The 25,090-nt window shown below is 39.3% G+C and overlaps 1 protein-coding gene and 1 pseudogene across 8 annotated transcripts in view; both read left to right on the plus strand.

The window, feature by feature from the left end:
- Positions 1-25,090, plus strand: part of Hecw1 (HECT, C2 and WW domain containing E3 ubiquitin protein ligase 1) — a 413,125-nt gene that overhangs the window by 143,015 nt on the left and 245,020 nt on the right. For all 8 annotated transcript variants that reach the window (XM_017600485.3, XM_017600489.3, XM_017600487.3 and 5 more), the window contains one exon: positions 14,923-15,247. In XM_017600485.3, the coding sequence (XP_017455974.1) occupies positions 14,923-15,247 (325 nt within the window). The remainder of the gene's footprint in view (positions 1-14,922; positions 15,248-25,090) is intronic.
- Positions 21,887-23,814, plus strand: Rbbp4-ps2 (RB binding protein 4, chromatin remodeling factor, pseudogene 2; annotated as a pseudogene).

Genomic DNA, 25,090 nt, shown 5'->3' on the forward strand with positions numbered 1-25,090 from the left:
AATATTGATGAAGCCAAGAAGTGCGTGCTTACAGGAGCCTATTATAGCTGTCTTTTGAGAGGCTTAGCCAGAGCATGACAAATACAGAGGACAATGCTAGCAGCCAACCATTGAAATGAAAATGGGATCCCCATTGAAGGAGTTGGAGAAAGGATTGAAGGAGCTAAAGGAGCTTACAACCCCATAAGAACAACAATACCAACCAACCAGTGCTCCCCGGGACTAAACCACTACCCCAAAGACTATACAAGGACAGACCAATGGCTCCAGCTGCATATGTAACAGAGGATGGCCTTGTTGGGCACCAATGGCAGGAGAAGCCCTTGGTCCTGCCAAGGCTGGATCCCCCATTGTAAGGGAATGTCAGGGCAGGGAGGTGGGAAGGGGAGGTAGTTGGGGAGGTGGAACACCCTTATAGGAGAAGGGGAAGAGGGATAGGGTAGGGGGTTTATGGACAGGAAACTAGGAAAGTGAGCATTTTAAATGTAAATCAAAATATCCAACAAAAATAAATTATATAAAAAATTTTAAAAATTTAAAAAACAAAGGAAAACACTTAATTATATCTGGCTTACAGGTTTCAAGGTTCAGTCCATTATTAACAAGGCAGGAAGCATGGCAGCATCCAGGCAGACATAGTGCTGGAGGAGCTCAGAGTTCTGCATCTTGATCTGACTATGTCCAAGAGAAGACCAATTTCCAGGAAGCTAGGAGGAGTGTCTCAATCCCAACCCTACAGTGACACAGCTCCTCCAACAAAGCCACACTTACTCCATCAAGGCCACACCTCCTAATAGTGCCACTCCCCACCAAGTATATTCAAACCACCACACCCAAGTACTATAGGTGTCACTATTCTCTGGTTGCTACACTACATTGTGCTAAGTAGAGAAAAGGAGCTGAGCTGACCCACATCTTCATTGCTTTGTGCTTTCTGAGTAAAGATACAATGTAACCAGGTACTTCCTGTTCCTGCTGAAATGTCTTCCTGGTCAGTTATATCTCTGGAACTATAAGAAATTTTTTTCTCCTTTAAGTTGTTTTTACTGTTTAAATTTGTTTGCTATTTATTGAACAACTTTTAATTTAAAATTAATTTTAAAATCAATTTAATGCATAAATACTCTAATGAAATCTAACATCAACTTCCTCCCTCCTTCACCCATATTTCTTCTTACTACGTATCCCTCATAACTTCATATACTTTTTATTAAACCCACTAAATCTAATCAGAGTTATTGCCATGTGCATGACGTAAGACCACCCACAGGAATTTAACAGCCTTTCAAGATAGAACCTAAATCTTCTTTCCCTAGCAGTCATCAGTTTCCAATAGCCCCTCAGCTAGAAATGGGGCTTTGTGGGTTCTTCCCTACCCACGTCAAAAGTTTAGTTGCCCTAATGTCATAAAGGTCTTGTGCACGCAATCACTATTTCTGTGGGTTCACTTTACAATTTCCTTTTCATAACCAGAACACATCGTTTCATGAACATCTCCTATTACCTCTTTCTACCTCATCTTCTCTGGTAATTCCCAAGCTTTGGTGGATGGTGTGTTAGAGATGTCCATTGACTGCTGATAACTCTGCAATCTCTTATTCTCTGCACTTGGACAAACTGTGTCTTTATTAAATTTCCATCTGCTGCAAAAACTTACTTCTCTGATGATAGTCAAGGGCTTTATGTGTCTATGAGTATAAAGATACATATTTAAGGTACAGTTTAATTCTGTGTACATATAGCTGAATAATGGTGGTAAACTCTCCAATAGCATCTTGATCTATTCAACCTTGGACTTGTGGTCTAGCTAAGAGTACTGAGCATGAGCTCTGTCTAAATAGAGTTGGCCTTAAACCTAATCATAAATTGGTTGTTTACCTCCAAATATCCATGCCACTATTGCACCAATGGCCTATCTCTTCAAGCTGGCCATTATTATAGCTTTCGGGGTTTACAGTTGGGTAAGAAGGTGGATTATTTTCTCTTCCAATACCAAATATAACACCAAAGCACTATGAAAGCTAGCCAGAAGGGATGCAACTGCTAGGCCAGGACAAGCTTGATTTCTCCATGCCCTATGACACAAGTATATGGTATTTTCAGCAACTGAGTATTACTATAAAGTTTTTGAAGGTAAAAATGAACAATATCTACGACCTATATTGTTTAGGGGTCTATATTATCTATCTAACCATAAAGAGAGAGCCTACCACAGGCACCTGAATAAGATATTATGCCTCTAAATATATTAGGTCCATTTAATATCTCTCTAGCTTTCCTTAGCCATGGAGGGAGAGTTTGCAAGTTCTTTCTTATCTTTGACTCTAAAGCAGAACCATGTGGCAGAGAAACTATGTTTTCTGTTTGCTGAGGGTTGAACATGGTCCCACTGTTCAATTGCATCAGCATCAGTGATCTGTTTCAGATGGTTTCCTTCACTGTTTAGCTTTTCAATTTCACAAGTTGGAAGCTTAGCTGGGTGGGGTCTTGTCCTGAGGTGACCACTCTTCATTCCATTTAACATCAGATTTTCTTGAATCTCTGTGAGCGCAGGATTTACCTCAATTATATTGCTCCTTTTCTCCTCAAACTGTTACATTTTGTACTTTTTCTTGCTTAGCTTGCTCCTTTTCATTGCAGATCTACATAAGAGTGACTACTAATAACCGCATGTCAGAGTCAACATTAGGCAGACTTCTACTAACATCATGAATCCAAAGCTCTTCAATTTAGCCCCAGGCAGATTTTTCAGACATGGGCCAAAAGCAGCCACATTCTTTGCTAAAATATCACAAGACTGGTCTTTAGGTCGCTTACTAATATTCTCCTCTCAGCATTTCAAAGCACCTTCAGCACTGTCTTCCGTGTCTCCTACCAATGTGGGCCATTAAGCCCTGCTGAAAACATTCGACTGTTTTCCTAATCAGAAGTCCCAAAGTCCACATTCTGACCAGCATGGTCATGCCTATTACAGCAATACCCAGGAATCTGGTACCAACTCTGTCTTAGTCAGTGTTGTATTGTTGTGAAAAGATACCATAACACCAGCAACTGATAAAAGAAAGCATTTGATTGAGCCACCTTACAGTTTCAGAGGTTTAGTCCATTATCAACATGGCAGGAATTATTAGAGCATACAGGCAGACATGATGCTGGAGAAGTAGCTGAGAGTTCTACATCCAGATGTGCAGACAACAGGAAGAGAGCCACTGGGCCTGGCTTGTGGTTTTGAAACCTCAAACCCTCCCCAGCGACACACTTCTTCCAATAAGTCCACACCTTCTAATCCTTTAAATAGCGATATTCCCTGGTGAACAAGCATTTAAATCTATGAACCTATGAAGGGTCATTCTCTTTCAAACTACCACATAGAGCGTTGCAGTTAGATAGAATATACAGGGATTTTTTTCTGTATTTGTTGAGATTTATTTTATGTTCCATGAGCTACTGAGTAGAATTCCTTGGTATTTGGGCGGAATATTTTGGAGATATCTGTTAGGACCTTTGATATATGTTGTCATTTCAGTCTGGTGTTTCTCTACTTTTTGCGCAGATGATCTGTCCATTGGGGGACAGTGGGGTATGGGATACTGAAATCACCAATCTGTGAGTTGTGCTTAACCTCCATCTTATCAGTAATTATCAGTACTCTCTTCATAAAACTGAGTATGATTGAAATTGGAACATACGTGTTTCATATTGGAATGCCTTCTTAGTTTATTATTAGAATAATCTCCTTCTTTACAGCTTCAGATTAATTTTACATGGAAGGGTTTGGTTTTATTTTGTTTTGTTTGTTGTTTGTTGTTTTTGGTATTAGAATGGTGGCCTCTACTTTCTGCCTGGTTCAGCCTGCTTATAATGTTGAGTTTCTTTTATACAGAATAAGGGGTATTTTGTTTCTTAATCCATTCAACTAACCTATATCTTTGGGTTGAGAATCTCACTCCCTCTCTTTCTATCCCTCTCTCTCTATCCCTTTCCCCCTCTCCCTCTCTCTCCCTCTCCCCACCCTCACACTCACACTCACACTCGCACTCTCTCCCATTTTGCTGTTCTTCTGTTCTTTCAGTTGATAGACTTAATATCCTCACCTGTGGAGGAGGGGTTTGGGGCACTGGCTCTATGTGACTTGGTCTATCTCCAACCTCTCTCCGGGGCGGTGGGGGGCGGCTGCAGCTAGTGACACCCTGATCTGGGAAGCTGGGCATGTACCTGCCATTCCTTTTAGGGTCTCCTGGGTATTCAACCTATCTCGACCAGGAATCAGGGTACCTTTTGCAACTCGTCCCCTCACACGGACTGTCAGTTAGACCAGCACCATTTATTGAAGATGCTTTCTTTTTCCATTGTATATGTTTTGGCTTCTTTGTCAAAAATCAAGTGGGCATAAGTGTGTGGTTTTATTTCTGGGTCTTCAATTCTATTCCTTTGATCAACACATTTGTCTCTGTACCAATAGCATACAGTTTTTATCACTATTGCTCTGTAATAGAGCTTGAGGTCAGAGATGGTGATTCCCCCAGAAGTTCCCCTACTATTAAAAATTATTTTTGCTATTGTGGGATTTTTGCCTTTCAAGATGAATTTGAGAATTGCTTTTTTCATGTCTTTGAAGAATTGTGTTGTGATATTTATGGGGATTGCATTGAATCTGTAGATAGCCTTTGGTAGGATGGCCATTTTTACTATATTAATTCTGCCAATCCATGAGCATGGGAGATCTCTCCATTTTCTGAGACCTTCGATTTCTTTCTTGAGAGACTTGAAGTTACTGTCATACATATCCAAGATATTTGTGGTTATTGTGAAGGGAGTTGTTTCCCTAATTTCTTTCTCAGCCTGTTTATCACTTATATAATAGAAGGCTATTGATTTATTTGAGCTGGTTTTATATCTGGCCACTTTGCTAAAGTTGTTTATCAGCTGTAGATGTTCTCACAAAATTTTTGGGATTACTTATGTATACTATTTTATCATCTGCAAATAGTAATACCTTTATTTCTTCTTTGCCAATTCGTATCCCTTGATCTATTTTTGTTGTCTTTTTGTTCTAGGTAGCACTTTCAGCACTATATTAAAGAAATATGAGGAGAATGGGCATCCTTGTTGTGTCCCCATTTTAGTGGGATTGCTTCAAGTGTATCTCCATTTAACTTGATATTCACTGTTGGTTTGCAGTAAATTGCTCTTATTATGTTTAGGCCTTGAATTCCTAATCTCTCCAATATTTTTAACATGAAGGGGTGTTGGAGTTTGTCAAATTTTTTTTGCATCTAAGAAGATGATTGTGTGATTTTTATTCCTTGAGTTTGTGAATACTGAATTACATTAAAGGATTTTCATATATTGAACCAATCTTACATCCCTGGGATGAAGCCTACTTGATCATGGTAAATGATGTTTTTGATGTGTTCTTGGATGCCATTTACAAGACCTTTATTGAGTATTTTTGCATCAATATTCATAAGCGAGATTGGTCTGAAGTTCTATTTTGGTTGGGTCCTACTGTGATTTAGGTAGCAGAGTAATTGTAGCTTCATAGAATAAATTAGGTTGTGTTCCTTCTGTTTCTGTTTTATGCAATAGTTTGAGGAATGTTTGTATTAGGTCTTTTTTTGAAGATCTAGTAGAATTCTGCACTAAATCCATCTGGCACTGCGCTTTTTTTGGTTGTGACATTTTTAACAAGTGCTTCTATTTCCTTATGGGATATGGTGCTGTTTAAATAGTTTACCTGTTCTTGATTTAACTCTGATATGTGATATCTGTCTAGAAAACCATCCATTTCATCTAGATTTTTCAGTTTTGTGGAGTATAGGCTTTCCTACTAGGATGATGTTTTTTTTTTAATTTCCTCTGTTTCTATTGTTATGTTTTCTTTTTCATTTCTGACTTTGTTAATTTCGATACTGTTTCTGGGCCCTTTAATTAGTTTGGCTAGGGGTTATGTATCTTCTTGATTCTCTCAAGAGCCAGCTTTTGGTTTTGTTAATTCTTTGTATTGTTCTCTTTGTTTCTATTTGGTTGAGTTTTGCCCTGAGTTTGACTATTTCCTGCCATCTACTCCTCTTGGGTGTGTTTGCTTCTTTTTGTTCTAGAGCTCTCAGGTGTGCTGTTAAGTTGCTAGTGTAAAATCTCTCCATTTCTTTATCAGGGCCCTTGCTGCTATGAGTTTTCTTCTTAGCACTGCTTTCCTTGTGTCCCATAAGTTTGGGTATGTTGTGTCAGTATTTTCATCAAATTCCAGGAAGTCTTTAATTTCTTTCTTTATTTCTTCCCTGACCAAATTATCATTGAGTAGAGAGTTGTTCAGTTCCCACATGTATGTGGGCCTTCTGTTGTTTTTGCTGTTACCATAGGCCATGGTCATCTGATAGGATGCATGGGATTATTTCAATCTTCTTGTATTTGGTTAAGGGTTTGTGTGTGTGTGTGTGTGTGTGTGTGTGTGTGTGTGTGTGTGACCAATTATGTGGTCGATTTTGGAGAAGGAACCATGAGGTGCTAGGAAGAAGGTGTGTTTTTTTGTTTTAGGAAGAAATGTTCTGTAATTATCTGTTAAATTCATTTGGTTCATAGCCTCTATTAGTTTCTCTGTGTCTCTGTTTAGTTTCTGTTTCCATGACCTGTCCATTGCTGAGAGTGGGGTGTTGAAGTCTCCCACTATTATTGTGCGGGGTTCAGTGTGTGTTTCGAGCTTTAGTAAAATTTCTTTTAAGAATGTGAGTGTCCTTGCATTTGGACCATAGATGTTCAGAATTGAAATGTTCTCTTGATGGATTTTCCCTTTGATGACTATGACGTGTCCTTCCTCATCATGCATGACCACTTTTGGTTGAAAGTCTATTTTATTGGATATTGGGATGGCAACTCCAGTTTGTTTCTTGGGACCTTTTGCTTGGAAGAACTTGTTTCATTCTTTTACTCCAAGATAGTTTATTTCTTTGTTATTGAGATGCATTTCTTGTATACACCAAAATGATGGGTCTTGTTTGCATATCCAGTCTGTTAGCTTATGTCTTTTTATAAGTGAGTCAATTCTATTAATATTGAGAGATATTAAAGACAGGTGACTGTTGGTTCCTGTTATGTTTGTTTTTGTAGGTGGCTTTATGTACTTACGGTTCTCTCCTTTTGACTTTGTTTTGAGATGTTTAATGTCTTCTCTTTTCTTGGGTGCAGGTACCTTTCTTGGTTTGGAATTTTCCTTCTAGAATTCTCTGTAGGGCTGGATTAGTAGATAGATACTGTTTGATTTGGTTTTGTCCTGGGATATTTTGGTTTCTCCATCTATGCTGATTGAGAATTTTGCTGGGTATAGTAGCCTGGGCTGGCATTTGGTTTCTCTTAGAGTCTGTATGACCACTGTCCAGGATTTTTCTGGCTTTTAGTGTTTCTGTTGAGAAATCTGGTGTAATTCTGACAGGTCTACCTTTGTATGTTACTTGGCCCTTTTTCCTTGCAGCATTTATTCTTCCTTTGTTCTGTGTATTTAGTGTTTTGATTATATCATGAGAGGATTTTCTTTTCTGGTCCCATTTATTTGTTGTTCTATAGGTTTCATGTACCTTTATGGTCATCTTTTTCTTTAGGTTGTGGAAGTTTTCTTCTATGATTTTGTTGAAGATATTTTCAGGTCCTTTGAGCTGGGAGTCTTCATTCTCCTCTCTTCCAATTATTCTTAGATTTGGTCTTTTCATTGTGTCCTGACTTTCCTGGATGCTTTAGGTTAGGATTTTTTTTTGTTTTAAATTTTCTTTGACAGTGTGTCCATCTCTTCTATAGTATCTTCTACATCTGAGATTCTCTCTTCTATTTCCTGTATTCTTTTGGTCTTACTTACATCTGTAATTCCTGACCTCTTTCCTTTCCCATTTCCAGCTTTGCTTCTGTTTGTGTTTTCTTTATTGTTTCTATTTTCACTTTTAGGTCTTGGACCACTTTATTCAATTCCTTCACCTGAATATGCATTCCCCTATTTCTTTAAGTGATTTATTTGTTTCTTCTTTAAGGGCTTCTACCTGTTTACCTGTGTTTTTCTGTATTTCTTCCAGCGAGTTATTTATATCTTTCTTAGAGTAGTCTATTATCTTCATGAGATAGGATCTTAGGTAAGCTTCCTGATTTTCAGATGTGTTGGTATATCCATGGTTTGTTATGTTGGGAGAACCGGGTTCTGATGATACTAACATATTTCACTTTTGTTGCTTATGTTGTTGCACTTGCCATCTGATTATCCCTGGTGTTTGTAGGTCTGGGTGGCTCTGTCTAGAGTCTGCCTCCTTTCCCCTGTGTTGTTTCAGGTCTCCTGGTAGGCCTGTGGCCCTTGCTGTAGCAGACTTCTTGTGAGGCCTTCCAATTGGGAGATCTTCAGAGGGGCAGAGAAGCTGCAGATCTGTTACCCTGACTGCATTAGATCTCCTGGTCAGCCTTTTAGAGGTCTTCAGAGGAGCAATCAAGCTGTTGTCCTGGGAAGCCTATGGACCGTGTTTTCTGTTTCCCTGTGTGCAGCAGAACGCCAGGGAGGCTTTTAGTCTGTTGGGTCAGTTACCCTGCATGACACAGAGTCCCTGGGAGGTCTTCAGACTGTGGGGTCAGTTGCCCAGTTGCCCTGTGTACAGAGGAACTCCTGGGATGCCTTCAAGCTGTGGTATCCTCCGGGGAGCAGACAAGCTGGCAATCAGTTGTTCAGTTTCCCTGTGTGCAGCGGATCTCCTGGGATGTCTTCAGGCTATGGTGTCTGTTGCCCTGTGTGCAGCAGATCTTCTGGGATGCCTCAGAATGTGGTATCAGATGCTCTGAGTACAGTGGATCTTCTGGGATGCCTCAAGATGTGATGTCTTCTTGGGAGCAGATTATCTAGCACTCTGCCCAGCAGAAAGGACTGGACAGAAGGGGAATGGTATTTGGTGGACAGGAGTTTTGGGGGATGATGGGTTCCAAGTCCACTGGGCTCCCAGCAGCAGGCATGAGACTTCAGGAGTGTTCTTACCAAATACTCTGAGTGCAACAGATCTTCTAGGCTGCCTCAGGATGTGATGTCTTCCAGGGAGCAGACTAGCTAGCAGTCTTTCTCAGAAGAAAGGGATGTTGATACAGATTCCTTCTGTTCCTATTCTCTCTAGGACTTTATCCGAAGGTGTGTTATATTTTGTCAAAGAAATTCTCTTCATCTATTTAATGAGTATGTGGTTTTTGTCTTTAAGTCCATTTATGTGGTTTACTACACTTCTTCACCCATGTTTGTTGAACCATTCCAGCACATCCACATGATGAAGCAAATTTGGTCATGGTAGATAATTTTTGTGATGTATGTCAGGAGTTTGTTTTCACCTTGTATTTAATAAGACATATGAGAGTAGGTACTGTTATCTCATTTTAGAGGGAAGGTTTGCCTGAGATACCATTTTTAGATGGCAGTTATTTAAAGGCTTGAAATATAGCAGTCCACACTTTACTCTTTTTTGGGGGTTGCAGATGTTATTCTAATGCAATTTCCTTTTATAGCTTTTAACATTTTTATTTGCTTCCATTTTTGACTATAATATACCATGGAGAGGTTTCTCTGCTCATGCCTATTTAGGGATATAAATGGCTACTGCATTTGTATTTTAATTTATTTCCATATTTGGGAAATTTGGGGTTATATGTCTTATTAAACAGATTCTTGGGGCCATTAGTTACCTCAGCTTCTTCTTCTAGCCCATAGATTTCTAAATTTATTCTCTTGGCAGTATCCCAGGGCTCATGGATGAATAAATGGGCATGCTATTTTTTTTCTTATTGATGTTCAAATATAGTGTTTTTTTGCCTTGTTCTCCATCTTTCATATTCCCTTGTGTGCTTGGAAAGATCTATTGATGATGCTTTCCACTTTACTTTTGTTTGATTTATTGATCCACAGTTAGCTTCAAATTCCACAAGCAAGGCAGATTCTTCATCCTCCTAAGAATCCCAGTTTCATCACCTGGGAAGATTATTGTTCTAACTGGGGTGTCTCCCAAGTATACTGAGAGATCTCGGTTACTAAAAAGCTCACAGAGTGTTTGTGGAGGACCTGAGTTCAGCTCACAACTATGTGTAACTTGAGTTTAGGGGATCACCGTTCTTTCCTGGCCTTGTCAGACATTCCAACACACACATACATGCTCACACTTTAAAATAAAAATAAATTTAAAGTAAACTTTAGGTAACAATCACAGCACAGTCAACACACATCTTATACTATCAAGGCCTTAAGGATATAAATCATTCTGCTAGAAGGCTGCATCTATGGTTGGCAAGTGGACTACTAAGCCTTCAGCAAAGAACAGCACTGAAGTTATCAGCCATCGACCTCAGGTCCAGTGTTGGCAGACATGACTGCTATTCCCAACAGCATTCCATCCCTAACAAAAAAGGGTTGACTGCCTTTCTTCTTATACCCCAACACAGCATGCTTGAGCTGGGATACTGTTGCTTCTCTTTTGCTTATCTTTACCTACCCCTTGCCCAACTATACAAAAATCCTTCCAGGTCTGCATCTTGCCATGGGGATGTGGAAGAATAAATTCAGGCTCCCTGACCTGTAGTTGTTTTCAGGCCCCCGGTTCAAAAAATACATTCTCCTTTAAAATAATATTTGTCCCTTGGCACTTCAACTAACATGGTGATGGATGACAAAATGTATGACACTGTCTCATCAAAGCTACAACTGCTTTTGAACCTTGTGAGGTGTGCATGCATGTGTGCACACATGTGTGTGCGTGAGTGTGTGCGTGCATGTATGTGTGGGTGCGTGTATGCATGTGTGTGCGTAGGAAGGGGAGTTGAGGGTAGGGCTGCCAGTCTCTCTTCAGCATGGCCATCTGGGTTACTTTCTGTAGAAAACATTTTCTTTCTCTCTCCTAATAGGGAGCCATGTTGGCTTCTTTTCTGCGTGCTCATCTCTGCATGCTCAAGTGTCCTGTTCCCACCGTTGTGAGATCTGAAGGCTTCCTCTTTCTCTCACTTTGGAATGGAACCTTCTTGATATTTTTATTTATTCACATTCTTCTTCCGCCTTATGCAGGCATTCTGTACATTAATCGTGTTTGAATTTTCTGCCCTCCTTGGTAGAAAGAAACAAGTTCTGATTTTTTTTTCTGTTTTCATTATCCCCCTGCATGTATGACTAAAACTGGGCACAGTATAAAAATTCCAGGAGCTTCCTTGAGTAAAATAACACCTGCTTTAGGAATAAAAAACCATCCTTCTCTCTCACACAACTGAATCACTCCATCTTGTATACATTCATGATGTTTCCCTTATTATTTCTTTTCTTCTTATGATTTTCAATTTTTTAGAGATATTTTTAAAAGAACAATTTTTACTTGAAATATGCATAGTTCCCTAAAGTAATGGGAAGTGATACTTTTAAAAATAACACACATCCTCACTTGGGCCCTTCTGCTTGTTAGCCTTCTTGAGTTCCTTGAATTGTACTGGGTATTCTGTACTTTTTGTTTAGTATCCACTTATTTGTGAGCACATACCATGCATGTCCTTTTGGGTCTGAGTTACCTCACTCAGGATTCATTCCACTCTAAAAGAAACTCCTACAACACTTTTATCACAGAACAAAGTTTAAAAGGCTCACTTGTTGAAAGAAAAGTTGTTTAAAAGAGTAACTAGGGGGGCTGGAGAGATAGCTCAGGGGTTAAGAGCACTGACTGCTCTTCCAGAGGCCCTGAGTTCAATTCCCAGCAACCACATGGTGGCTCACAACCATCTGTAATGGGATCCGACGCCCTCTTCTGGTGTGTCTGAAGACAGCAACAGTGTACTCACATCCATAAAATAAATACTTAAAAAAAAAAAGAGTAACTAGGTTAACTAGTAATTAGGCGAAAATGTATTGTCTCATTTGGTTCACAAAAAAACATGTATGTCAAATGTCTTATACAATAGAAAAGAATCAGTTGTGAATCTTTAATAAAAACACCTGTTTAGGACAAGTTTAGACTTCCTTTAAACAACTTATTGTCTCTTTATTGTCTTTCTGTATTTTATTTTTATAAAGCACAATAAACCATTTATTTCATGTTAAAGAATCTTTTGATTAAAATAAAATACTAGTTACTATGCAAGGGCACAGGAGCTATAAAGAGACGAAAGCTTCACAGGCATAAGAGTAGTAGACAAGTCAACAACCATCACGATGATAGGAATCTTTGCTGGAGGGTGGAAAGGCTAATTAGAAATTGCATCCACTCTCTTGAAAATGGAAGACAAAGGAATATCAAAGCATATTTTGAGTAGGTCTATCTCCTGTCTGCAGTGTAAATGAATCAAAACTACATTTACAGCCCTCCATATTTATAACACTGTTGAATTGCCATATATTGCATTAAATGTTCATCAGATGGCGGAGAAGCCTGGTTGGGTGACAGAATAGTCTTTTAGAACCATATTTAGGTTACTGTTCTTATTCCAGGTAATGCCTTATTACCATTCAGTATTAACCAGCAAACATCTTATTTCATCAATGTTTCCATCAATGTCTTTGTTCTCACCACGTAAACCATTATTACTAGTGTAATTTGACAATTTCAAGAGAAATGTTTATTCTTTGGGGGAATTCTATAAGGCAATAGCAGAATTTACATAGGAACAAAAGAGAAACATTTTAAAATCTTTTGAGGGCCTGCTTGAAACTCATATGAAAACATTACCATCTAGAGATATGGTTTATTTTTCTGCCAATTAAAAATTAAAAGGCAGGAAAATTTCACAAAGCAGAAAGCAACATTAAAAAACTTTATAACACATGAACACATGTGTGCATGTGCGTGCATGTGCTCACACATATATACATGCACACCACAAGGTGTATAGAGAAAGACTCTTAGCAGAGCAGGGATGGGGCCTTGGAATTGAAATCCATTTTTCTTCAGGAAATCTGCAAATTTGCAAATATTTGATGATGGTGGTGGCTTGTGATAGGGCCTTTTCCCCTAATTTTGGATTGGTTCATGTAAACAAAGAAAGGGGTGCTATAGCACACAGTTTCAAGTAGACGTGCTCAGGACAGGCCTTGAACCTATCTGACCAGTCTTGGCAGGTCAGTCGAAAGATTAGGCCTTTGTCTCAGGTCAGGAGGATGGCCAAATCTCTCTGACTGTAAGAGACATGACTGACTCTTAGTCTTTCAGAATAAACACACACACACACACACACACCTTTCTCTGGTCTGAATAGTTTGCTTAGCAGGTAAAGCGCTTGGCCATTCAAGAAAGAAGACCGGAGTTCAGATCCTTAGAACCCACCTAACATGGTTTGCTTGAAACTCCAACTTCTAACGGCAAAGATAGGCAATCCCTGGAGCAAACTAGCCATATTGGCAAGCTCTGAGTTTGATTGATAGACCCTCATCTGAATAAAGCAGAAGAGTGATACACAAAGATTACCAACACAAGCACTAGGCCTCCATATCTGTACATATATATGTTTGCACACACCTATTCATAAATGCACCAACTTACGTGCAAACATACATAAAAATACATGTGCATACAATACATGTACATGAAAAGAAGAAAATCATTAGAAAGCAAAGAAAGAAACAAAGTCCTCAGCTTCCTCAAAATTAACCTAAGAATATCCTAATAGATATTAGACCTTGTAAAGGAGCCTTACTCCTGAAAATTGATAAGCAGAGCAAATACACACAGTCAATGACTGCAATTTTTAATCTATATAGAATTCTGGAGGGTCATGAGCAGGATAACTTTATGGTCTATATAGAATGAATTTAATTGTTAGTACTATGGGGTCATGCGACAGGTCATCAAGTCAATAAGATAGCCCAAATGAGTAGCCCCACATATGCCCCATTCTAGCTGGTCTTCTTATTCTAAAGAGATGCAAAGTTTATTTAAATGTGTGCAATCTGTAGACTCATATAATTTGAAGAGTAACACTGGCACTAGGGTCTGGCCCTGATGTTTGGAACACAAAGTATCATTAACTCTCACTTAATCAGTTTGTATAAAAAGGTCCAGCACCTGGAGTCTAAATAGCATGATTCAATGCTTTTTCTGGACATGTAAAACTGAAATCCCCCAAATGTTGATGTTAACCCAATCTTAGTATTCATCAATGAGGTCAGAGTCACACTTGCTTGTTTTGAAAGTGAATCTCTGCCCAAGTTCTATATGATGGCCACCTTCCCTGTTGTTAATTTTAAACACTCAGTGCTGTGAGCATTAACAACAACAACAAAACGCACTTGCAATTCTTTCTACCATAACATCAGCTCAGTGAAGAAGTTCTTCTGAGATTGGATCTAATCAACAACTGTACTGTTTAAAAGTTACTAGAATTACAAGATCCTGAATAGATATTACAGAGGGCCAAGAAACATACCAGAGAGTCAAATGTTTTGTTTTCTTTTTTTTTTAAGAGGGAGAATAACTACCTTACTCAACAGGACCATTCTTGACTGTGTGGAGGGACTGAATGCACCAGGAATGACTGAAATATTCAATGAAGATAATCATAATTGACCCTAAAAGAAAGGAAGTATAGAATTGGAACCAATTGAACAGATGGTGGAGAATTTAAAAAAAAATGTGCTTCTTTGGGAACAGGACTTCTACTCACAGTCTTCTCCTTCTAGAATCAAGTAGATTGAAGGCAGCTGGAGGAGGCAGAGATTTCAGGGGGCATGAACAGAAAGGTGCCTATGTCTTTGTTCTTGTTCTATGAATGCAGAGAACAGGCCCTTGTCCTGGAAAGCATGCTATGTGTCTTGTCTCCCATGCCCCCAAAGGGCAGCTTCCTCACACTTTATTTCCCTCAACACATCTTTTGATATCTGTCATCTTTTGATATATGTGACAGTTACTATTTTGTTTTGATTTTTTTCCTGACACTGTTCAATGTCTTCTTCTCCTACAGAATCTGTACCAGAACAGGTTTTTAGGCCTGGCTGCCATGGCATCTCCATCTAGAAACTCCCAGAGCCGACGCCGGTGCAAAGAGCCCCTCCGGTACAGCTATAACCCAGACCAATTCCACAACATAGACATCAGAAATGGTGCCCATGATGGCATCACCATCCCTCGCTCTACCAGTGACACTGACCTGGTCACCTCAGACAGCCGCTCTACACTCATGGTCAGCAGTTCCTACTATTCTATAGGGTATTCCCAGGATTTGGTGATCCACTGGGACATCAAGGAAGAAGTGGATGCCGGAGACTGGATTGGGATGTACCTTATTGGTGAGTACATTATCATCCATGACTACTTGTTAGACTGTTTCATCTAGACAGTCTGGTAGTGTGTGGTGAAAAGAAAGGTCTTATGTGAATGGTTTGTTAGTTCAATGAGAATCCTATTCATAATTCATTTTAATTTTTTGAGAAAATAATATAACTACATAATTTCCCTTTCCATTTCTTCCCTCCAAATCTTCCATGTACCTATCTTATATTTTCAAATCCATACTTTTTTCTCTTTGTTGTTAAATGCATGTGTGTGCATACATGTATAATATAGATAGCATATGTGTTTCTGAATACAACCTTCTCAGTCTGTATAATATTACTTGTATGTATGATTTGAGGGCTGATTATTTGATATTATTTGATATTGGACAACCAATTAGGAGAAGCTAGTTTTCCTGATATCACTCTCCAGTGTAATTAAAAAGCACAGTCAACTAAGTTATACTATAGTATTGTGTTTCCCAACCTGTGGGTTTGGGGGTTAAATGACCCTTTCATGGGAATCACCTAAGAGCATCAGAAAACACAGGTATTTACACTGCAATTCATAATAGCAAAATTACAGTTATGAAGTAGCAACAAAATAACTTTATGGTTGGGGATCACAACATGAGAAACTGTTTTAAAGAGTAACATCATTATAAAGTTTGCTCTCACACATTTCAATGCACAACACCAGATTTAGTAATTCACTATTATTCACTATTACAGAAAATAATGTACATTATGAGCAATTTGTAACCTTGTTTATTTTTCTGATAAAATATTTTGTCTGACTAATTAGTCAGAAAACAATTAGGAAAATATTTGATTCTCTTGACAGCTCTACATGGTGTAATTAGTGTGTGTGTGTGTGTGTGTGTGTGTGTGTGTGTGTGTGTGTGTGTGTGCGTGTAATAAAAATAAAGCAATATACATTTTGATGTTTTATGCATATAGTGGTTACTAGATATATTCAACTTCTGAACAGAAAAATTTAATAGGCCTTAAAATTAAGCTTTCAAATAAAATAACATCTACCTAAAACAGAGATGGAGAAATACCAGCAGCCCATCAAGAATACATGTGTAGTCCATGGTTGTTGTATATTTGACTATCAATACTAAATATTCAGATACTTCACTTTAAAACCCTATCTTTTATGTCTTGACAAAAGATTCCATTTAGTCAACAGAACTCCAATTAGCTAATCTTAAGCAAGCATTTATTACTCCCTTTCAACTACTCTGAATCTTCAGATTTTTCACAATCCCCCTCGTGCCTACCTTTATGGAAATGTGATTTATCACTTGAAGGAATTTTTTGTTGTCTCTGCACATACACAAGTGCATAACTTTAAAACAACTCTTTACAGTAGTATCTTACAAGTTTGTGAAGATTGATCCCATATTCTCAAGTTAAGGGAAAAAACAGAAGATAGTGTGTTAGAGAAGATAATGAATAAATGAAACTTACTGAGTGTGAACCATAGCAGGGAAAAATGAGCTGGTTGGGTTTAGTCCACTTGACACAAGCTAGAGGGACCTGAGAAGATGGACTATCAGTTGAGAAACTGTGCTCACCAGATTTTCCTGGGTGTGTGCCTATGGGGGATTTGCTCAATTAATGACTAAAGTCAGAGGGCACCATCCACCATGGGTACTATCCTCCCCTGGCAGGTGATCCTAGGTGGTATAAAGAAGCAATCTGTACCTGCAACTGAAGGTGACCTGGGCCCACAGTGCTCTGTACCCAAATCCCATGAGAGAGAGAGCTGGATTCTCAGAAGTGTGGACAATCCTCAGAGCTCAGGCGAGACCACGATTTCTGCTCACATTCCTGGCCCAAGAGTAACCTGCCTAGAGACCTCTGGACATTCATTCAGTCTCTGCTTGTGCCCAGAGCTCCACTGACTCACCTGAGAGCAGAGATAAGACCACCACTTCTGCTCCAAGGGACCCACCTGGAGCACTAGGGACACAAAAACCCAGGAGCAGTCTGGGACAGGACCCTTCCGGTTTCTGCCTGTGCCCAGAGCTGACCCAGTCCCACAGCTCTCTGTACCCAGATCCTGATGGAAGAAAGCCAGTATGCAGGAGTGCTGACAAACAGGCTCACAGGAGGGTCAAGCCACTGTCAGAGCCAGAAAGACCAGCTAACACTACAGACAACCTGATGGTGAGAGACAAGCACAGGAGCCTAAGCAACAGAAATCAAGATTATTTGGCATCATCATAATCCAGTTCTCCAACTAAAGCAACTACTGCATATCCCAACACAACAGAAAAAGCAAGATTTTGGTTTAAAATCACAACTCATGATGATGATAGAGGACTTTAAGACAGACATAAAAAACTCCCTTAAAGAATTCCAGAAAAACACAAACAAACAGGTGAAGGAATTGAACAAACCCATCTGAGATCTAAAAATGGAAATATAAACAATAAAGAAATCACAAAGGGACACAACCCTGGAGATAGAAAACCTGGAAAGAGATCAGGAGTCATAGACACAAGAATCACAACCAGAATACAAGAGATAGAAGAGAGAATCTCAGGGGCAGAAGATACCATAGAGAACATTGACACAAACTTCAAAGAAAATGTAAAATGCAAAAATTTCCTAAGCCAAAACATCTAGGAAATCCAGGATACAAGGAGATCAAACCTAAGGAAAATAGGTATAAAAGGGAACAAAGATTCCCAAAGTAAAGGGCCAATAAATGTCTTCAACAAAATTATAGAAGAACACTTTCCTAACCTCAAAAAATAGAGGCCCATAAACATACAAGAAGCCTGCAGAACTCCAAATACATTGGATTAGAAAAGAAACTCCAAAAAAAAAAAAAAAAAAGAAAAGAAAAGAAACTCCTCCCGTCACATAATAGTCAAAACACCAAATGCACAAAACAAAGAAAGAATTTTAAAAGCAGTAAGGGAAAAAGGTCAAGTAACATATAAAGGCAGACCTATCAGAATTACACAAGACTTCTCACCAGAAACTATGAAAGCCAGAAGATCCTGGGCAGATGTCATACAGACCCTAAGAGAACACAAATGCCAGCCCAGGCTACTATATCCAGCAAAACTCTCAATTAACATAGATGGTGAAACCAAGATATTCCATGACGAAACCAAGATATTTCATGACAAAACCAAGTTTATACAATACTTTTCCACAAATCCAGCCCTGAAAAGGATAATAGATGGAAAAATCCAACACAAGGAGAGAAAGTACACCCTGGAAAAAGCAAGAAAGCAATCTTCTTGCAACAAATCCAAAAGAAGAGAGCAACAAAAACATAATTCTACTCTAACAACAAAAATAACAGGAAGCAACAATTACTATTCCTTAATATCTCTTAACATCAATGGACTCAATTCTCCAATAAAAAGACAGAGACTAACAGACTGGATGTAGAAAGAGGACCCAGCACTTTGCTGCATACAGGAAACACACGGCAGTGACAAAAACAGTCACTACCTCAGAGTAAAGGGCTGGAAAACAATTTGCCAGCAAATGGTCCAAAGAAACAAGCTGGAGTAGCCATTCTAATATCAAATAAAATTGATTTTCAACCAAAAGTCATCAAAAAAGATAAGGAAGGACACTGCATATTCATCAAAGGAGAAAACCCACCAAGATGAACTCTCAATCCTGAATATCTATACTCAAGTGCAAGGGAACCTACATTCATGAAAGAAATCTGACTAAAGCTCAAAACATACCTTGCACCTCACACAATAACAGTGGGAGACTTCAATATCCCACTGTCATCAATTAACAGATCATGGAAACAGAAATTAAACAGAAACATAGGGAAACTAACAGAAGTTGTGAGCCAAATGGATTTAACACATATTTATAGAACACACCTTCTTCTCAGCACCTCATGGTACCTTCTCTAAAATTGACCATATAATTGGTCACAAAACAAACATCAAGAGAAACATATAATTGGAATGATCCCATGTATCCTATCAGATTACCACAGACTAAGACTGGTCTTCAATAACAACAAAAACTATAGAAAGCCCACATATACATGGAAGTTGAACGATGCTCTATTTAATGATAACTTGGTCAAGGAAGAAAGAAAGAAAGAAATTAAAGACTTTTTAGAGTGTAATCAACGTGAAGATACAACATACCCAAACTTATGGGACACAAAGAAAGCAATGCCAAGAGGAAAACTCATAGTTCTAAGTGACTCCAAAAAGAAACTAGAGAAAACATACACTAATGACATAACAGCACACCTAAAAGCTCTAGAACAACAAGATGCAAACACACCAAAGAGAGTAGAGGGCAGGAAATAATCAAGCTCAGGGCTGAAATCAACCAAGTAGGAACAAAAAGAACTATACAAAGAATCAACAAAACCAGGAACTGGTTCTTTGAGAAAATCAACAAGATAGATAAACCTTTAGCCAGACTAACCAGAGGGCACAGAGAATATATCCAAATTAACAAAATCGGAAGTAAAAAGGGAGACAATAGAAGAGAAATAGAGGAAATTCAAAAAATTATCAGATATTACTACAAAAGCCTATAATCAACAAAGTGGAAATCATTATGGAATGGACAATTTTCTAGACAGATACCAGGTATCAAAGTTAAATCAGGATCAGATAAACAATCTAAATTGTCCAAAAACTTTTAAAGAAATAGAAGCAATTATTAAACGTCCCCCCCTCCAAAAAAAAAAGAACCAGATGGGTTTAGTGGTGCAGAATTCTATCAGACCTTCATAGAAGGCCTAATACCAATACTGTACAAACTATTCCACAAAATAGAAACAGAAGGAGCACTACCTAATTTCTTCTATGAAGCGAAAATTATGCTTATACCTAAACCACAGAAAGACCCAACAAAGAAAGAGAACCTCAGACAGATTTCCCTTATGAATATTGATGAAAAAGTACTCAATAAAATTCTGATGAGCCAAATCCAAGAACACATCAAATGATCATCCATCATGATCAAGTAGGCTTCATCCCAAGGATACAGGGATTATTCAATATACAGAAGTCCATCAGTGTTATCCACTACATAAACAAACTCAATTAAAAAAACCATATGATCATCTCATTACATGCTGAGAAAGCATTTGACAAGGTTCAACAACCCTTCATGTTAAAAGTCTTGGAAAGATCAGGAATTCAAGGCCCATACTAAAACATAGTAAAAAATAATAAACAGCAAACCAGTAGCCAACACCAAACTAAATGGAGAGAAACTTGAAACAATCCCACTAAAACAGGGACTAGACAAGGCTACCCACTCTCTCCCTACTTATTCAAAATACTACTTGTAGTCCTAGCTAGAGCAATTAGACAACAAAAAGAGGCCAAGGGATACAAAGTGAAAAGGAAGAAGTGAAGACATCACTATTTGCAGATGGTATGATAGTATATACCAGTGACTCCTAAAGTTCCACCAGAGGACTACTGATAAACAACTTCAGCAAAGTAGCTGGATATAAAATTAATTCAAACAAATCAGTAGCCTTCCTCTACTCAAATAAGCAGCATGAGAAATTATGGGAATGATACCCTTCACAATAGTCACAAATAATATAAATTACCTCGGAGTAACTCTAACCAAGCAAGTGAAAGATCTGTATGACAAGACCTACAAGTTTCTGAAGAAAGAAATTGCAAAAGATCTCATAACATGGAAAGATCTCCCTTGCTCACGTATCGGCAAGATTAATATAGTAAAAATATCCATTTTGGCAAAAGCAATCTACATATTTAATGCAATCCCCATCAAAATTCCAACTCAATTCTTCACAGAGTTAGAAAGAACAATTTGCAAATTCATTTGGGATAACAAGAAACCCAGGTTAGCCAAAAATATCCACAACAATAAAAGAACTTCTGGGGGAATCATCATCCCTGACCTAAAGCTGTATTACAGAGCAATAGTGATAAAAAAAATTGTATGGTACTGGTACAGAGACAGGCAGTTAGATCAATGGAATAGAATTGAAGACCCAGAGATGAACCCACACACCTACAGTCACTTGGTCTTTGACAAAGAAGCTAAAACCATTCAGTGGAAAAGATAGTATTTTCAACAAATGTTGCTAGTTCAACTGGAGGTCAGCATGTAGAAGAATGCAAACCGACCCATTCTTATCACTCTGTACAAAGCTCAAGTGGATCAAGGACCTCTGCATAAAACCAGATACACTCAAATAATAGAAGAAAAAGTGGGGAAGAGTCTCGAACACATGGGCATTGTGGAAAATTTCCTGAACAAAACACCAATTGCTCTAAGATCAAGAATTGACAAATGGGACCTCATAAAATAGCAAAGCCTCTATAAGTCAAATGACACTGTCATTAGGACAGAACAGCAAGCAACAGATTGGGAAAGATCTTTACCAATCCTACATCTGATAGAGGACTAATATCCAAAATATACAAAGAACTCAAGAAGTTAGACTCCAGAGAGTCAAATAACGTGATTTAAAAATGGGGTACAAAGCTAAACAAAGAATTCACAGCTGTGGAATATCAAATGGCTGAGAAGTACCTAAAGAAATGTTCAACCTCCTTAGTCATCAGGGAAATGCAAATCAAAACCCTGAGATCCCACCTCATACCAGTCAAAATGGCTAAGATCAAAAACTCAGGTGAAGCTCGTAGCCTCCCCGCCCCTCCTGCAACGCACGACCCCGGGATCCCCCAACCCCTCCCGGCTCTCCTGCCGCCATGGCTGACAAGGAAGCGGCCTTTGACGACGCGGTGGAAGAACGTGAGATCAACGAGGAGTACAAGATATGGAAGAAGAACACCCCATTTCTTTATGATTTGGTGATGACCCATGCCCTGGAGTGGCCCAGCCTAACTGCCCAGTGGCTTCCAGATGTGACCAGGCCTGAAGGGAAAGATTTCAGCATTCATCGGCTTGTCCTGGGAACACACACATCAGATGAACAAAACCACCTTGTGATAGCCAGTGTCCAGCTCCCTAATGACGATGCTCAGTTTGATGCATCCCATTATGACAGTGAAAAAGGAGAATTTGGAGGTTTTGGTTCTGTCAGTGGGAAAATTGAAATAGAAATCAAGATCAACCATGAAGGAGAAGTAAACAGGGCCAGGTACATGCCTCAGAACCCTTGCATCATTGCAACGAAGACTCCATCCAGTGATGTTCTTGTTTTTGACTACACAAAGCACCCTTCTAAACCATAGACCCTTCTGGAGAATGCAACCCAGACTTGCGTCTCCATGGGCATCAGAAGGAAGGTTATGGGCTTTCTTGGAATCCAAATCTCAGCGGGCACTTACTTAGTGCTTCAGATGACCATACCATCTGCCTATGGGACATCAGTGCAGTTCCCAAAGAAGGAAAAGTGGTGGATGCAAAGACCATCTTTACAGGGCACACAGCAGTAGTGGAGGACGTTTCCTGGCATCTGCTCCACGAGTCTCTGTTCGGGTCAGTTGCTGATGACCAGAAACTCATGATTTGGGATACTCGTTCAAACAATACTTCCAAGCCAAGCCACTCGGTTGATGCTCACACAGCTGAAGTGAATTGCTTATCTTTCAATCCTTATAGTGAGTTCATTCTTGCCACGGGATCAGCTGACAAGACTGTTGCCTTGTGGGATCTGAGAAATCTGAAACTCAAGTTGCATTCCTTTGAATCACATAAGGATGAAATATTCCAAGTTCAATGGTCACCTCACAATGAGACTATCTTAGCTTCCAGTGGCACTGATCGTCGGCTGAATGTCTGGGATCTAAGTAAAATTGGAGAAGAACAGTCCCCAGAAGATGCAGAGGATGGCCCACCAGAGTTGTTGTTTATTCATGGTGGTCACACTGCCAAGATATCTGACTTCTCCTGGAATCCCAATGAACCTTGGGTAATTTGTTCTGTATCAGAAGACAATATCATGCAAGTGTGGCAGATGGCAGAGAACATTTATAATGATGAAGACCCTGAAGGAAGTGTGGATCCAGAAGGACAAGGATCCTAGATATGTCTGCACTTGTGATTTTAGACTCTCCTTGTTTTCCTCTGAAGCCTGAGATGGATTTAACATTGGTTTGGGACACAGACTTTGTTCAGCTGTCCAACTTCAATAGGTCCCACCAACAATGCTATTAGCCCAAACCATGGGTGTTTTCTAAATCTTAACTGGGGGGCTTAATTCCCAAAGCCTCCATTGGTGGCTTCAGTTGTGGCTGGATAGCTGAACAGAGTCTGTTTTTTGTTGTGTGTGGTTTTTACTTCTTTTTTTTCTTTCTTTCTTTCTTTCTTTTTAATCTTTTTTTCTTTTTTAAACTTGGGACCACCAAGTTGTAAAGATGTACGTTTTTACCTGGCAGTTGTACCACTGGTGCACTGTCATGTTGAGAAAGAGTGGATTGCTAGTTTGTATTTGTTTCTAAGATTAAATTAATCCTTGATAAACGTTGCTTTTGTAGGGTTAGTCTTTGACCACTATAGTTTGACGCCATCTCCATTTTGGCTAACCTGTCTCACCATCAGGCCTATTAACTCTCCATGACTAACTGTGTAAGTGCTTATAACGGAATAAATTGCTTTTCTATATAGCCCCCCCCCAAAAAAAAACTCAGGTGAAAACAGATGCTGGCAAGGATGTGGAGAAAAAGGAGCACTCCTCCCTTGTTTGTGGGATTGCAATCTCATATATCCTTTCTTCATATCAACTTAAAGGATCTTCAGAAATTTGGACACAGTATTACCTGAGGACCACACTATACCACTCCTGGGCATATACTCAAAAGATGCTCCAACATATAAAAGGACACATTCTCCACTATGTTCAGAGAAGCCTTATTTATAATAGCCAGAAGCTGGAAAGAACCCAGATGTCCTTCAACAGAGGAACAGATACAGAAATTTTGGTACACCTACACAATGGAGTACTACTCGGCTGTTAAAAACAATGAGTTCATGACATTCATAGGCAAATGGATGGAACTAGAAAATATCATCCTGAGTGAGGTAACCCAATCACAAAAGAACACACATGGTATGCACTCATTGATAAGTGGATATTAACCCAAAAGCTCCGGTTACCTAAGATACAGTCCTCAGACCACATGAAGCTCAAGAAGAAGAACAACCAAATGGCAGATGCTTCAGTCATTCTTAAATGGAGGAACAAAACTATTCATAGGAAGAGATATGGAGACAAACTTTGGAGCAGAGACTGAAGGAACATCCATTCAGAGCCTGCCCCACCTGAGGATCCAGCCCATATACATACAGCCACCAAATCCAGATAATATTACTGATGCCAAGAAGTGCATGCTGACAGGAGCCTTTTATAGCTGTCTACTGAGAGGCTAAGCCAGAGCATGATAAAAGCAGAGGTGAATGCTAGCAGCAAACCATTGAACTGAGAATGGGGTCCATGTTGGAGGAATTAGAGAAAAGATTGAAGGAACTAAAGGGCTTGCAACCCCACTAGAACAACAATACTGACCAACCAGAACTCTCAGGGACTAAACTCCTACCCAAAGACTACACATGGACAGACCCATTGCTCCAGCTGCATATGTAGCAGAGGATGGCCTTGTTGGGCACCAATGGGAGGAGAAGAGCTTGGTTCTGCCAAGGCTGGACAACCCCCCAGCCTAGGGGAATGTCAGGGCAGGGAGCCGGGAGGGGGTGGGTGGTTGGGAGAGGGAGCACCTTCATAGAAAAAGAGGGGGAAGGGGGTGGGGGTTTAGGGATGGAAAACCAGGTTCTGGGATAACATTTGAAATATAAATTAAAAAATATCCAGTAAAAACAACAACAAAAAAGCAATGTGAGTAAGCCATGGGAGCAAGTCATTGAGCAGCATTCCCCTGTGGTTGT

Source organism: Rattus norvegicus, chromosome 17 (genome assembly GCF_036323735.1).
Source record: "Rattus norvegicus strain BN/NHsdMcwi chromosome 17, GRCr8, whole genome shotgun sequence".
Lineage (NCBI taxonomy): Eukaryota > Metazoa > Chordata > Mammalia > Rodentia > Muridae > Rattus > Rattus norvegicus.